Consider the following 15,954-nt stretch of genomic DNA (forward strand, 5'->3'; position numbering starts at 1 on the left):
GTGCAATTATCCTGCTGCGTCTGTTCTCGACATTCTGGGATGGAAACAACTTAATTTACATTTTCTTAGGTGCAGTGATGCACTAAAAAAATACACTTCCCTTTTTGTTTTTCAAAATAAACTAAGGTAAAACACTTTGTTTTTACATTCATTTCATTTGGTTTACGCACCAAAGGAAGTGGTTAGGGATACATTTTTGAAAGTCTAGAGTTTACTGGAGCATATCATAACACTGTGAAAGGTGTCTCTCTGCGTCGTGTCCTGCGTGTCCCTCTGTGACGCTGACATCACTGGCAGAGTAATAGTATATGATGGTTTGGGAGTGAGAACAAGCTGTCTGTCCTGGCTGAGCGCTGGACTTCTGCCATTTTTTTCTGGTCACCTGAAGTTGAAAAATATTAAGCTTTGGGTAAAACGCTGCAGCTGCTTGTCATGGTCATTTTTTAACCAGTCATCCAATCACAGGATATTTTGTGTGATAGGAACAAGGCGCAACCAAAGTGTCTCAACTGCAAAAAGGAGACTTCTAAACGTATTTAATATGTCTAAAAAAAATCTTATTCACAAGGCACTAAAATCAGCAAAAAGTGGCAGTAATCATGCACATCGCACTGTTAAGCCACCCTTAATTATTGCAGGGAAATTTTTTGGTCATGGCAGCCGTAGCGGAAACATCCATGATTAATCATTTTGCTAATCGTCAACTATTTTGATAACTGATTAACTGTATCATACATTTTTTTAAGCAAAAACATAAAATTTTTTGGCACCACATAAGCAAATCAGGTATAATGACCTGTCTATTAGACTCTGCTACTAGTCTATTCTTGGTCTCATTTTATGGTCATTCGTCCACCTCAGGCAGAGAGACAGCATGGCACTGTGCTGCGGTGAAACCGAGATGTCTCACCTATTCGAAACACTGTGTGCTGAAAGACGTCACATGTGTTGACTGCTTTCACAGCACACATCTCCATAGAAACAGGGTTCTGCATCTGGAAAGTGCAACACCTTTTGGAAAATCTCAGGGAAGATTCACCAGTCAACAAAGATGCAAGATGGATGGCAGCCTGGAGAGTTTGGCGGGACTGTGGGGCAACGCTGGAATAAAACCCGACAGAGTGTTTCTGAGCTTAATGCTTGAGTCAACCTTGGCGCTGTGGTATGATAAGACTGTAGGTGAGGAGGCTGCAGGGTGTGGGGCAGACTTTTCAAATTACACAAACATCTTATGATGATCTGCTGAAAATGTTTAAATGAAATCAGATCATGTCTTTATTACATTTTTATACGGTTACACTGAGTTCGGTAGCTTGGAACCGATGTGTAAGTCTTTATATTACTGTAAAAATACACCATGGCCTTTTGGTTTCACTCAGTTTTGTTCATGACCTCACTGCAGTGGCTCATGTCTGTCCCCACAGTTAAAAAGAGGTCAACAGGCTGCAGGGCCTTTTCCTGCCGTGCTCTCTTCCCCTGACATCATCTCTTTAACCCACTGTACTCAATACTAAATGCTCAAAAGTCGAAAGAAAGTTTTTGGTGTGCAGTGATTGCAAGGCGTCAGTAAAATACAGATTATTGTCTACAACACAAACGGCACAGGCAGCTCTTTTGTTTGGAGATTTGCAGAGGGCTTTCCACGCACCACGGCCCCCAGGTCCCAAACAAAAGCGCCGCACACCACCTGTATCTCAGTTTTCATGTTCCCCTGACTGGTCGCTGAGAGAGGGAAGGCCGCCTGGTGAGAAAGAACCAGTCTTTCCAGTTTCTCTCAGGGGGGAAAGTAGAGTCGTGGAGAGAGGGGCTGGTGCACACTAAAAGTCTGAGGGCTCATCCACATTAATACGTTTTCATACCGTACCAAACCATCTCCATGCAAACAAGCATTTTAGCACAGTTCCGCACATAATCTCCGTCCTGAAAATACATCTCAAATGATCATTATTGTTCACTGGGCTTGTGCGTGCCGATGTTAACAGAAAGCACATTTCTTTGCTTGGACTGACAAAGAGGTGGAACTGTTAGTGAAAGCTGCATGATCATAAGGTGGGCAAGGTGGCAGAAAACAGACTGGAAGACCAAATATAGTGGTAAATTATAAATAAAAAACATGATAAAATGATATTTAATGTTTAAATTAAACTGATAAATTGTTTTTTGTAAATATACACTTATTTAGAATGTGGTGCTAGCAAAAAAAAAGAAAAATTGGGGCAGTGGCATATTCACTACTGTGTCATATCGCCTTTTCTTTTACACTCAGTCCACTAATCGCTGAATTCTTTCTCAAGTTTCTCAAGTGAGCCCGCCCCAAAATATTCAAGATTTAAAGACTTTCTGTGCAAAAGAATGAACACTGTGAGAGATTAGTTTCGACATACAGAGAACGTCTTAAAGATAGCATTAAAAACAAATGCGTCTCCTTGTATTAAATATATTTCAAAGGTGCTTTTTTACTGTGTCATTATACTTTATTGCACATCATTTTGATGGATTGAAATGTTACAATTACTTTTTTCAGTGTAGTTTTTTGACGTTTATTCCAATGTCTGGTCTAAATTTCATGTGAACAGCTGCATTGGAAATACGTGTAATGGAAAAAATGTTGACATGTTGAATCCTTACTCTCTGGACTGTATGTCCAAAAGGACTTGTAAATCATTACATCTGTTTTTATTCCCATTTTACTCAGCATCCCACCGTTTTTAGAATCAGCGATGTATTAGAAAAGTACTGGGAGTATTGGAGGAGGAAGTCATGACTACAGGAAAGGAAGTTAACATTACCCAGATGCGAACGATGAAATCACAAAAGGTATGCAGGCCTTGCTATATTACTTTTAAATGTTGTGACTGTTGAGGGAAGTTAACATGGGAGTCTGCATCATTGTTTTCACCTGTCCCGACAAAAACTGCAACCCTAGAGGTCTGTGTTTTAGATGTTCCAAAAAGTAGTGTGGATGCTTGGCTATCAGCAAAAGTCATGCTTTTGAAAAAAAACATATTTTTGTAGATGTAACCTGAGGACAGTGAGACAGAATCCTTGAGCCCTCTCAGATAATTTGCAGCATTCTTCTTTAGTGCACCTTTAAACACCAACTCAACCATGAACTCTGTCACTGCACGGCCAAACAATTGCAAACAATTTGGGGCCAACCCCACTGTTTTCCTTTCCCCCCCGGCATCTCAACAACAACTCAATGAGCACTCCTTCGTCTCCTCCACACACAAACAAGCCGAGCATTGTACACTTCAATTACACACACTTCAAATTTGTTCATCCACTTTGCTATCAGATAACGTGATTATAGAGCCATTACAGCTGTGGTTGTGGGGCTTTGCCACTGTTAGTGGAAGTCAATAGGAGGCCAGCCATGTGTCAATAACAGCCTGAGGCATCTTGAGTATCGATAGAATATGCACTCATTATTAAACTGAGGCAAGTAGCAGATAGACACGAAATCAATGCTTCTCTGACTGCAACCACACAAAATGTTATGATGCATAAAAGTCACCGGAACACTCTTTTTTAAAGAAATATTACAGGTTTATTGCACCAACATGATGAGGGTTTTATTCAGCACATACCTGCCAGCACTCTTTATGAAACTAGTATTTTTGGCTGTAAAACTTACTGCTTTTACACACTGAAAAGTTAGGTTATTGTGTAAAACTCCAAGATCCATGAAGAAGTTGTTTTGTTGTGTTTTCAGCAAAGTTTTGTCCACTGAGCACAACTAATGCCTTTAATGGGGCAAGCTCTTTAAATGGAAAGTCACTTTTTCTAAAACCGTCTTGCTGTTGTGTGTGTGTGTGTGTGTGTGTGTGTGTGTGTGTGTGTGTGTGTGTGTGTGTGTGTGTGTATGGTGGTGCGTTCATGTGCGAGTGTGTGGTATTTCCTATTGGAAAAAGAACAGAGTTTTGAGAAGCCATCTGATGACTCCTTCTCTCTGCAGTGGCGCCTGTAATGAAAACCAGGGGCTGCGTTCGCTGTGGAGACGCCATATTAAACTCTGCACATATCTCACTCAGATGGCTGATCATCTTAACACGTCGGCTCCCAGTCGGAGCGTAGAGAAGCAGGGATCGTATTAACACGTGAACCGAAGGACCTTCACATAAAATGACAGAGGAGTAGTAAAATTCTTCAAGTATCAATGTATTTCTTTGGTGCCTGCAGTACTGAAAAAAATCAAATTATGGGTGTTATATAAGTTCATAAAGTTCACTTTACCATGGCGTTTCTGCGCTGCAGTTCCCGGAGATCACCTGTCAGTCAAACTATGTAAATGAGACTGACAATTTCTTTAAAAATTCTGTCATTTCAATTTAAGTTTTCAGACCTTTTATGATTTTCCAGGTTTTCCATGACCATGGAAATCTTGTTTTAGGTGTAATATTTATTAAAATGGAATTTAAGGCATTTTGACAAACTGTGGAAAGTATTTTAAATCGACTACACGGTAAATGTGTTTATCAAAAGTAGGCAACAAAATATGAAAATGTTTATTTGTTGAATCCCTATTTTCATATGTATATTCATTATGAAAATGCTACAGATTACTACTGTAATCATTTCTGTTTTGTTTTGTAAATCTCACCTTCAACAAGGTTCCCATTTCCGTAGACATACCATGAGGTTCACCTCCTAATATACCTAATCAGACGTGGAATCTCCAGGTCATTTGTTGAACCCCCTTGAACACAGGCAGAGGGATTTAGCAGCGGTGGGGTTTACCCCCTCCATAAATTCCTTGGAAATTGTTCAATTAATTAAGATGATCACGACTCAATTACTACCAGCTGCAGGGTTATTGCCGTTTGTTTTTACTCGGAGCTGCGAGGTCAAAGAAGTCGGCGAGAGCTGCCGCTATGTCTGACTGGCTGTTTGAATAAGTGGTATTCGATACCCCGAGGTCTTTTTTTCTTTACTACCCTCCCAGCTCAGAGAAACTGAAGAAGGGAGAGAAATTCTGGAAAAATCACACTGCACCACCTAATCTGAAAAAAGAGGGCAACACAGGCAATATGAGTGTGAAAGAAAGTGTCAATTTCTATTTTTTTCTATTTTCTTCACATAAATTTTGACACATTTGAACTGAATTATGTTCCTGACTCCACTGTTTGAATGTCATCCTTTAACAAAAGGCTTTAGAAAAAGTGCAATGTTTATTTCTGTATTCAATTTAAAACTGCTTTTATTTGCGGTGACATTTGCTGCTTTGAAAATAAACTTTATCTGGAGTGTGTTAAGGCAGCACATGTGAACCCACTTTGACCTCAAAGAGTAGAGCAAAGGGGCTAACTTTAAAAAAAAGCAAGTTAGCAACTGACTTGACGGTTGAACGCAAAACTTACCATACAAATATGAATGTCTGTCAAGCTGTTTTTTTTGTTGTTGTTGCTGTTTTAATTAAATAACAATTGCATTAATGATTATGGGGGTTGGCATGTTATAGAGTGCTGCAGGAATGAGTCTTAAACTCAGAAATGATTCATTCATCATTTTAGCACTCAGTCAGTGGGGTTTTTTAATAAGATTTTTGTTAGACACCTGAAATAAGATATGTGGTTAACACAAGCTTAAGAGATTTTCATGTTTTGTTCTACCACATGAAATGTGTCAGTAATACCCCACTTGTGAAATTTTACGCTTGTAGGTGTCTTAAAAAGGTGAATGCTAAATGTGGCAAAATGAGACTACAGTGCGTCATCTTGCCAAACCCAGCCTTACAGCCTCATTGTGGTAGCGACAATAAATTAAGTGACCGTAGTGTCTTTTGTTTACAGCTTAATGATAACTTTTTACTTTTGACGACTCAGGCTTCAGAATTCCCAAAAGTGGTGTTAATTTGTGAGGATTATCTTGATGAACAAAACATCCAACTATAATAAAAATTTGTGAGCCACAGATCATGTTTTGTGTGATAATCCAAAATCGGGTGGAAAAATCTCATTGGCTTTTTGACGAGGGAACCAGAACAACGCTTACTTCGGCTTCGGCAAAACGAAAAACATCGTCTCTGGAGCACTTCATTCTGTGACTGATTGTTCAGTATCTACAAAAAAACATTCAAAAGACGTATTCATATAGAGTGCGTTAAAGGAGCTGTATGTAGGATTTAGTTGCATCTAGAGGTGAGGTTGCAGATTGCAGTACTGCTTTCCAAGTGTGTAGTAAAACTTACAGTGGTCCTCAGGTAACGTAAAAATGCGAAAGACCCTCTCTAGAGCCAGTGTTTAGGTTCTGCTCTGGTCTACTGTAGAAAAAATAATTGCAGGTAATTATGCACTAAAGAAAACATAGTTATGAAAATTAAATTCCATTTCTGTAAATAGATTCACCTAAATCCTACACACTGGCCCTTTAAAATCAGTGTTTTCACGGATGACACGACTTCGGGTAAACCACACTGAACAACAAATCAAATAAAGAAATTATGGTTTGGACAAAGTCTGGAAATTTTGAAGTGAATCTATGCAGGAACTCTGCACTTCAATCCAGAGTCGCTCAAGGGTACTAAGACAGCACACACAACAGTTTTGGCAGAGAACCTATGACCTCTTTCTAACCATTAGGAGAACAATGCAGCCATTCACACCAGGTGTTACTTGTATGTGGAACAAACTTTGAGTCAGGATAACAAATCCATTCATATTCAAATCAAGGCTGAGTTACGGGTAGGAAAATTTGTGTAAAATATACACACTGTAACCCTCAAATAATGCCCCAAAATATGACATGTAAGGAGCAACGAGCCTACCTTAAACAAACCAATCCCCCCATATTCTTAAAACTTATAGCTGGAGGTGACACTCCTGCACTAAATGTGCAAACAAATTGTCTGATGGCCACACACCCTGTGGCTGCTGCAGCGCGCCATGTCGGGGCTTGATGAGGAATATGCCTCATCAAGCCGGGAGACACATACATTCTTCCACAATAACTTCACGTCAGTCGGTTTTTGGAGAGACGTGCCAGAGAAAGCAAATAAAATTGTTGAGGTTTCACACACTAATATCTGGTGCTCCTCTGAGAGCACGTATTGCACAACAATATACCAAAGAATCTTCTGGTTAGAGTCTGAAGGGGATGAAATATGACAAGACAAACGTTTTTTCCCTGAACAGTCTCACAGTATCAGACAAGCATTTTAGGCCAATCTTGGTTTTGTTTCTGCACATACTGTATATACGTACACACATACACTGTAAAATCTGAAAAGTTGATGTTACTTAAAATAACTTTGAAAACTGATTTCCTCCTAAAGGAAAAGTAAATATAACTATTAAACTTTATGTTTACTTTATATCTAATTGTTAAATTCACTTAAAATGTAACTGTATTTACATGATTTTGTCAAGTCAGTGCAACTTAAAATAAAGCGTGAAATTAACTTGGTCTTTCTAAGAGTCAGCAACTTCAGTAAACCAAGTTAGTCTGACTTGATCATGAAAAAGAGGATTTCGTCAATGATGAAATTAGGAGATCTGTGAGTTCTGTTTTCTTGACATGTTTAAGAAAATACAAACATGACTGACTAGTTTGCAACCAAAAGAATACAGATATATAGCACAGTAAACTTTGTTTACTTAAGTTGCTAAAACTTAGGAATATTAATTCAATTAAACTTGTAGTTTTAAGTTGCAACAACCTCACAAAATTAAGTAAATGAAACTACATTTTCAGTAAACTTCACAATTAGATACAAAGTAAACATAAAATAAGACTAAAAGTTATATTTACTTACATTTTCAAGGCAATTGGTTTCGATTTTTTTGTTTGTTTGTTTTTGAGTAAAGTCAATTTGTCAGATTTTACAGTGTACACACTCTCAGGAACTCAGGGCCTTGTTTCAAGATGAGTCCCTGAGTCCCATAAACGGTTACAACCACACAAAAATCACCAAATTTGGATTTTCACATGACAGATTTCCCTTTTTTCCAGCGTCACGTCACTGCCTCCAGGTTAAAAATACACCAACAGCAGCAACAGCCACCAAACAAAACATTTCCATTTCTGTTGATGGCATTTGTCTTCGACCACGTGACCCGTCTGGGGCTGGCTGCCATGTCTCAGACTGCTGCCTCGTCTGGGAACGGGCTCAGCCAAAAGGGTTTGCTCTCTAGAGGGAAAGAAGTGGGAGGAACCACTTCCCAGCTCACTGATTTAACCAGCAATGACAACTCTGGATTATCCTCCACACCAGGCTGGAGTGAGAGTCCAGAGAAGTGCTCACAGAATTTAAGAGAAGCTTTACTTACAGAATGAGTGTTGTGATGTTCGAAGCATAAGGGCCAAAATCAGGTATTGCCTCCAGTTCATTGTGGTTCAGCTTTCTGTGAAAATTGAGAAGAAGAAATAGTTTTTCTCATGCAGGACAGAGATGGAGGCTGTACTAAAATGCAGAGAATACAAGGCGTACTCACATTTCTCTTAAATGTTGTAGTTTGGAAAACAAAGTGCTGTCAAGCACCTGCAATTTGTTATGGCTCAGGTCCCTGTGAAGGAAAAAGAAAAGGCAAAATTAAGGGAAAGTATACACCATGAACTGTATTTCTCAGCTGCTGCAGTCTTCCATTTAGGTTGACACAGGAAACATAATTACATACAAATTCTCTGTGTTATTGTGCCTTGACACTGTGAACAGGGGAAACGCATCAAAGGAAAGTCACTGTAATTAAAGTGTGGGATGGTGCAAACCTGATGTTGATGAAAGGAAGCAAAATGGTCAGAAAAGTAAGCAAGATTTATTGCCGACATACTGTCACAAACAGATGTGGGAGAAAAAAGACAGTTTCAGATATCACCTAATGACACCATGAAGTCACTAAAAGAATGCCTCACCCGCAAAATGACCGTTTGTATATCAGTTCTTCCCTTTTCCCACTAAAATAAGCACATGAAGCAGGTTTTTAAAACACAGGAACACCTGTTAAAAATAGCCAACAGACTGCTTGCCCATTGCAAGTAGATTTGAGATGTGTACACAGCTCTGCAGCTGATAAGTATGCCTTTCTTTTTTCTTCTTTGTCTGGTGGATTATTTTCAATGTCCTGGACAGGTAGTAAAACAGAGTAGTAAACAGTAGAAAGCAGCTTGGAGGCCAGTGAAAATGTTAAGATGGTTATTTCTTAATTTTTATCTCTCAAGGAGAAATTTGAAACAATGTTTGAGCAGTGTTTAGACGGAGACAGATGGTATATTCTGACATTGCTTTGGCAAAAGGGATAAAAATAGCGAGTTTATTCAGGTTCAGTATTTCTATTACTGCTGCTAGGTGCCGATCAGAGCTGGAGCTGATAAATAGTCGTCACTTAAGTAGAATCATTTGTCCTGGGAGTAAATGCCAATTGTAACCTTTCGTATTAAATACAACAGATATGAGTGGGTTTTTTTGTTGTTTTTTTTGTCCAGTGGGAAAGGGGAGTCACAGAAAAGTGACAATGGAAAAGTGAAAACAGGTGAACTTTATTCATTAATTTAGGTCACTGGGGACCATGTTTAACAACAGAAAGTTTTCTTCACAAGTTCAAGGTCACACACAGTGAGTAATTGACATAAAAATGGCAATTTTGCAGGTGACGTATTCTTTTGGAAAGTGTCAACGAATGACATTATTTTTCCCAACAAAGTTGTTCAACTGGTTTAATTAGCTGATTTCTTGGTTTCTAAGACTGAGAGTTCAGTTCAGGATAAACTATTAAAATCATACCAAATTGGTTGAAATATTTTTCTTGTAAATGAAATAAGTTCCAAAACAAACTGCTTTCCATTCAAGCCCAAAAAAGGCTGAAAATTTAAACTGGCTTTTCATCCCTTCCTTATAACACAGAAGAAAATGTCCATGCCAGAACAGCTCAAGTCAAATCCAGGCCTCTGCTGATGAGCAGGGCCAAAACAGACAAGCTGATAAGTTATTGCAAGATTCTCTTTGTGCTGAAAGGAGGCCGAAACCTGGCGAAGGGAAGTCGATAAAATGCTGGAGTCGTGGTTTCGGCTTTGACCGAGGCTTGGACCAGATCGCTTTTCTGGTGTCTGGACTTGTATTAACCACATTCCTGTTTTGCCTTTAACATTTATGAACTTTCAAACCAAATCTTAAAGGTTTAAAACATGTATTACCATTGATATTTATGTCTAGCATTTCACACATTTTACAATATTATCTCTGAGGATGGAGTTCAAACCTCCAGCATGATTAGTCAGGGTTTGTATCTTCAATTTTGCCCATTTTTGGAGACTTCTTAACCAACACTTGTACATTCAGAAGAATGTGTAAAATGTTGCTTTTTTTGCCTATTTGCAGTTTAGAGTAGTAGCTCTGGTCTTCGTCTTGATTTTGTCTGAACCCTCTTTGGAACAGAGCCTGACTCAACCTCGACTGAGCCTGGTCTTGGACTGCAGCAGTCTTGGCTGCAGCTCACTGGGGGTGAGACTCTTGTTTTTGCTGCATGTTTTGAAAAGAAGCCTAAAAACCAGCTCAAGGAGTCTGGCAAGCGGAGCCTCGTGCGCCATAAAGTGGTGGAGTTATTGACGCTGCTGCGCACGATCAACGCTGCGGTGCCAGACACTTTTTTTTTTACACCCCCTCACCCTCTACCCCTCCTCCTCCTTACCTCCCTCATCTGGAATCCATCAAGGAGCTCAGGGAGGAGGGGAAGAACCTATCAACTGGCAATGTATTCACAATGCCGGGAAAAGCGAGAGGGACGCCTTTCATACATCTGAAACACCCCTGTCGAATTTTCTAGGGTCTGTTTTAGTTCTTTGGAAAATTTCATGAACCACTCAACCAGAGTTTAAGCCTCGCTAAAGCTAACCCCCACCGTCCTTCTCTTTTTCTTTCAGAGCATGTCTGTTGTTGTTCTGTTGTAGTTCCAGCGCTGTGGGCCATATAGGAAAGGTGTCCTATCACACTCCCTAGATAAACCCTAAGTAGCTCTGACACAACCACTTCCCTCACAAAGCAGGCTGTGAGCAGAGCAAGATAACACAGTGCTGCGTACAGGCTTCAGCCTGTATCTGCTGGTCTGGTGAAAATGTACTGTGTGACTTCCTTATCAAAGACTGAAAAGTGAATAAATGAGACACTCTTTAGGTCACAAGAGCTGTCAGTAAGGTTTTAGATTACGATAATGGGAGACAGAAGCAGATTTCATAAGCTTTATAGATGTTTTTTTCCTATCATTTTAAGACCAGAGGAACTTTTTCATAGTTTCAAAAATTTGGATATGAGAAAGCCCCCTTTTTGTTGTGTCTGCAGTGCAAGAACAAGGAACTGTAGTTCTCAGAACCCAGTTTTGAGGAACTTTGTTAAGCTCCTCTATTACAGCAGGTACTCTCCCAGCATAAAATAAACACTGCATGTACAGGCATTGGTCCAGACATCATAACTTTACGTTCATTGGTCAAACAGCCACTGCAGCACCGGCAATTGCCATTTATAAAAAAAATGCATACGCTGTGATGGCACAAAATATAAACAACTTGCTATGGGAAAAAATTGAAAAATTTAGGAAAACATGGGCAAATGGACCAACGGTGAAGTCCAAGCTTTACTGAGCATATATGTGACAGTAAAAATATTATACGAATTTGACTCGTCAAAGCAAAAGTGACGTCGCTATAACTGTTAATGGTCAGGCCTTTGGCTGGCTTTCGTCACGTCTATGTTACCATTGGCAGTGCAAATCACAAAACGCCCGCCAAGTTCTGTAGCTCTCAGGAAGTCTCCATAACCTGTCCGGGCTGAAGACGGCTTCAGTCGATCAGGCCAAAAATATTAGCCTTTAAACATAACGGGTTAGCCAAAAATGTGAATGCTAAAGAGAAAAAAATGGTAAAATATAAACGTAAGCGATAGATTTTATCGCTGATCATCAACAGATCAACATCTGTGAATTTGGAAGGACAGTATGATAAACTGTGGCTTGCTAGCTAACAGCTATTAGCTTGAACAGCAGGCTAAAATGGTCAGGTAAGTAGTTAACAAAAATTAGCGTGACCTTAAATGCAAACCATTGGAATTGTAATGTTATCTACTAGTTTTCTACAAGTTTCTCAGATGACTTTGTAAATTCTTGAAGGAATTCCTGTACTGTTTACGTCATTATGTGACTCACAGAGTTCTCAACATGTTATTTTTTTATTTTTGTATTTTGCCCCTACACATGTTGATCAATAGCACACATCATTAAAATTGTTAGGTGTCCTGAGAATACATACGCACCCAATGTAATGGTAAATTAACATGAACTAAAACACAAACCCACAGATCCCTAATATTGTCTACTTAGTGACTTACTTTTTATCTTTTTTTAATAAGCATTAGTGGTACCCGGGCAAGTAAATGTAGTTCTTTAGCTCCAAAAAACATGAAATTCCTCAAATAAATGTTTAACATGTATATTTTTATTCTAAAATAATTTTATTGTGTCAATATGTGCCATTTTGGATCCCTCCTCTGTTGCTCCTCCTGAGGTTTCTACCATTTTTTCCCCCGTTAATGGATAATGGGCTTTATAAATAAAACTGAATTGAGTTGAATATTAAAATGGTGTAATATTCTGCCCTTGATTTGTTTGACGACACAAAGCACTGAGGTTTGTTAGGAAGCTTCAGTGTGAGAATGTCAGGTGAGTAGTATACTGTACAGTAAATTAGCAGTAGCTATAACACAACCTATTATTGTTTTACTTCCTGTCTATTATACCAAGCATTAGTGGTACTTTGCCAAATAAATGTTGCTCTTAAGCACCAAAAACGTTAGATTTGTCTGATAAATGTTTGCGAAAGTCTCAAAGGAATCTGCATACTCATCTAGAAATGAGTGCTTTGTGCATTAAGTGACTCAGAGTTCTCCCTGTGTTAAATTGTTTCCAAATTAAAGCCACAGTTGTGCCCCAGTCTCAAACCTTAAAAGTAAGGAGGCATGAAATCTGAGCATAAATCTGTATCTTATTTCCCTCTACAACCTCCCAGATATTCATAACTTAATCCCACTTCTTCATGCTCCTCTCTTCTTCTCCCTCCTACTTTCTCCTTGCCCCCTTTCTCTCTGCGAGTTTCTTTCAAACTAATCCTACACGCTCCTCCTTAATCAGTACCATCGCTGGCTCTGGAGTTGCTAATTCAGCAGAAATAATGGGGTGCTGGAAAACAAAGGGTCGGGCGGTTTAAGGGGTTTAAGATGTGCTGGAGAGCCACTCGTAAATTAGCATGCCAGAGTGAAAAGAATTTTTCCCCCCATGTGGAACTTTTTTTTTCTTTTTTCATTTTCTTTGGAAGGCCGGCCCTTGGTTATGAGGCTCAGGCTGGGTCTGTTTTCTCTGGCAACGTCGGGTTTCCAGAGCAGCACATTTTAGACAGAGAAAAACTAAACTCAACAGCAGAGCAACAGCTTCGACCAGGCAGTGAATCAAGCTCTACACTGTACAATAAAAATCAAGTACTTCAGCTTAACACAGGGCAATAAAAAATCCAGTAAGAATAATTATCTGTAAAGTAGAAGACACTGAGGAACATGCCATTAAAGTTGTGTTTGGTGTTTCTGCTTCAACAGGCCGAGCTCAGCCTCGTCTCATCTTATGGAGCCAGAAGGCAAACAGGAGAGTAATGGAGATATTACTTTAGGAAGCAGTCCAAGGCTGCACACACAGACTGCATCTGATTTATGTCTTTATGGCTTTGAAGGCCTTGAGGTCTGTGAAGCTGAAACCTGAGGACTGACTCCAATCACTGCAAATAAAAATGTGGATGTAACCACTCTGTCAACCCATTATAAACATTATTAATGTCTTTAAGTTGTATGGGATACCTATACTAATGGTGTTATTACTATTAAAACAGCTAGTATTAGCACCAATCCTACTGCTGCTGCTACTATTTGTCATACCCCCAATGATACACAAGAAAGCCTGATTTTCAAAGCATTACCTGCAGGCACTGGGAGGATTTATTCTTAAGTATTTACACTTTAATAGAAAGTTTTGGAGAGAATCACAATAGTGCATTGAAGTGTAAAAACACACTACTAGATTGCCTGTGCCTCCCTGTTGGCCTTAGGAAGTCTGCTATGGACCAATAAAACGAATAAAATCTCTTTAGACATAAATAGAGGATTTATTCAGAAGTATTTACACTTTAATAAACAGGTTTGGAGGGACTGACCATGACACACAGATGTGTGTCATGGGTTTCTTGTGCTTCCCTGTTGGTTTAAGGAGGTCTGCTATGCTGCTGCAAGGACTAATAAAATAAATAAAACCTATTTAGACAGTTACATAGACATCTGATACGGTGCTAAATCAGAAAACAGGCAAGATTTTCTGTGGCATAGTTGTCTTTCTGTGGATTCGGACGACGCAGAAAAGCTTTGCATAGAGTTTACAAACTGAATCAGATCTTCAGATAAATAAAGGTTATTTCAAATTAAAGGAAAGCAAAGCATCTAAATAGTATTTTCTGCAAAACCAGATTCTTTAAGTGATTTACAACCCATTCCGTTTTCACTTCAGCAGGAATGTGGATCGTCCAGTCGGTGCTGAGGGAAAAAAAGTCAACCAAACCTATTTATTCCCAAAAGTGCAGAGGTGTGAACACAATCATCAATACAAACAAAACAATTACGCATGGCATTAATAACAAAGGCTCTTTAACTGGACTCACAGTTGAACTGTCCACTCCGGGATCGTGTCTGGAATTTGGCCCCTTTTCAGCCGACTGCAGTCCAAAAGCTCCCCAATACACACGCAGGGAGGGGGACACGTCCTTGTGTTAGCACCAGATCCACGCTGTAACCCCACAAAAAGTAGAAAAACCACGACCAACCTCGCAAAACTGCGAGCCTGCGTATGGGAACACATTTTTTTACTGGCCACACGAGAGAACACCCCTGTTTAATTTTATCTTCGGATGAGGCGCAACCGATCCAAAGATTCAGAAATCACCAAAACAAATCCCAAATCTGGTTCGGTTTATCAGCACAGTCGATCCTTATATCCAATCCCGTGTTGTTCCGAGGATCGTAGATGTGAAATATAAAAGAAAAGCGCTCTTCTGAAACTTGCCCATTCCTGTGGAGAAACTTTTGTGCCGTGCGCCTCGCTGCTGCTGCTGTTGGGGCAACTTGTGTTGAGCAGGATCCCCACAGCGCAGCGTGAGCACACACCAGAGGTATGCGGGGGGAGGGACCACAGGGGTGCCTGGGACATGTAGTTCATGCTGCTCCCTCTGAATCATACAGATTTGATTTTTACCCCTCAGAGCAATTTCGGTCAAAAAATAAAGGTCCAGTGTGTAGGATTTAGGAGAAACTGAATATCATACATAAATAGGGTGAAGTCAGGTAATTTGGGACACTTTTTTTCGTAGAGTATCAGGAGAGTCCCCCCCCCATCAAAAAGCTCTGCAGACTACCTGCAGTGTTACTTTCTAACTTTGTTTCTGCTGCTGTATTGTTCATAACACATTGCCTCATACGAAAAACTTGCCCTCTTTCTTTTTGCACCCACCACAGTGCATCACATTGTACACATGTGAATATGTCTATATGTAAATAACATATGCTTGTCTGTAGGTATGTATATACACCATGTCTATATTTTCCTTCTTTCTATTGCCCGGTTATTTAATGTATGTACATATATACTGTTAGCTTTTTTCTCTTTGTTTTTCTATTCTCTTTTTGTCCTTTTACTATTTGCACCGTGGGCACAATTTCAGTTCCTGTGTGTCTAACAAACATGTCAGAATTGACAAAAAAGAAAATGACTTTGACTAACTTGTTATAGTTCTATGTTACATTTCTTTAAAAGAAAATATGTTAGATCACACCCTTGAGATGGATCTCTGATATCTCTGCCACAAATGAACAAATAAAGATTGGCTTTGATTCTGACTAACTCTACAACTGGGCTAAAACTTTGATGAAAACTTTGAAATAATGTA

At 39.4% G+C, this 15,954-nt stretch overlaps 1 protein-coding gene across 1 annotated transcript in view; it reads right to left on the reverse strand.

Moving 5' to 3' along the window:
* lrig3 (leucine-rich repeats and immunoglobulin-like domains 3) overlaps positions 1–15,121 on the reverse strand; it is a 28,771-nt gene extending 13,650 nt beyond the window's left edge. The window contains exons 1-3 of the mRNA XM_042511542.1: positions 14,674–15,121; positions 8,433–8,504; positions 8,268–8,342 (exon numbers count right to left, since the gene is read on the reverse strand). Of these exons, the coding sequence (XP_042367476.1) occupies positions 8,268–8,342; positions 8,433–8,504; positions 14,674–14,870 (344 nt within the window). The 5' untranslated portion in view covers positions 14,871–15,121. The remainder of the gene's footprint in view (positions 1–8,267; positions 8,343–8,432; positions 8,505–14,673) is intronic.
* Between the last annotated feature and the right edge of the window lie 833 nt (positions 15,122–15,954).

Source organism: Plectropomus leopardus, chromosome 22, assembly GCF_008729295.1.
Source record: "Plectropomus leopardus isolate mb chromosome 22, YSFRI_Pleo_2.0, whole genome shotgun sequence".
Classification (NCBI taxonomy): domain Eukaryota; kingdom Metazoa; phylum Chordata; class Actinopteri; order Perciformes; family Serranidae; genus Plectropomus; species Plectropomus leopardus.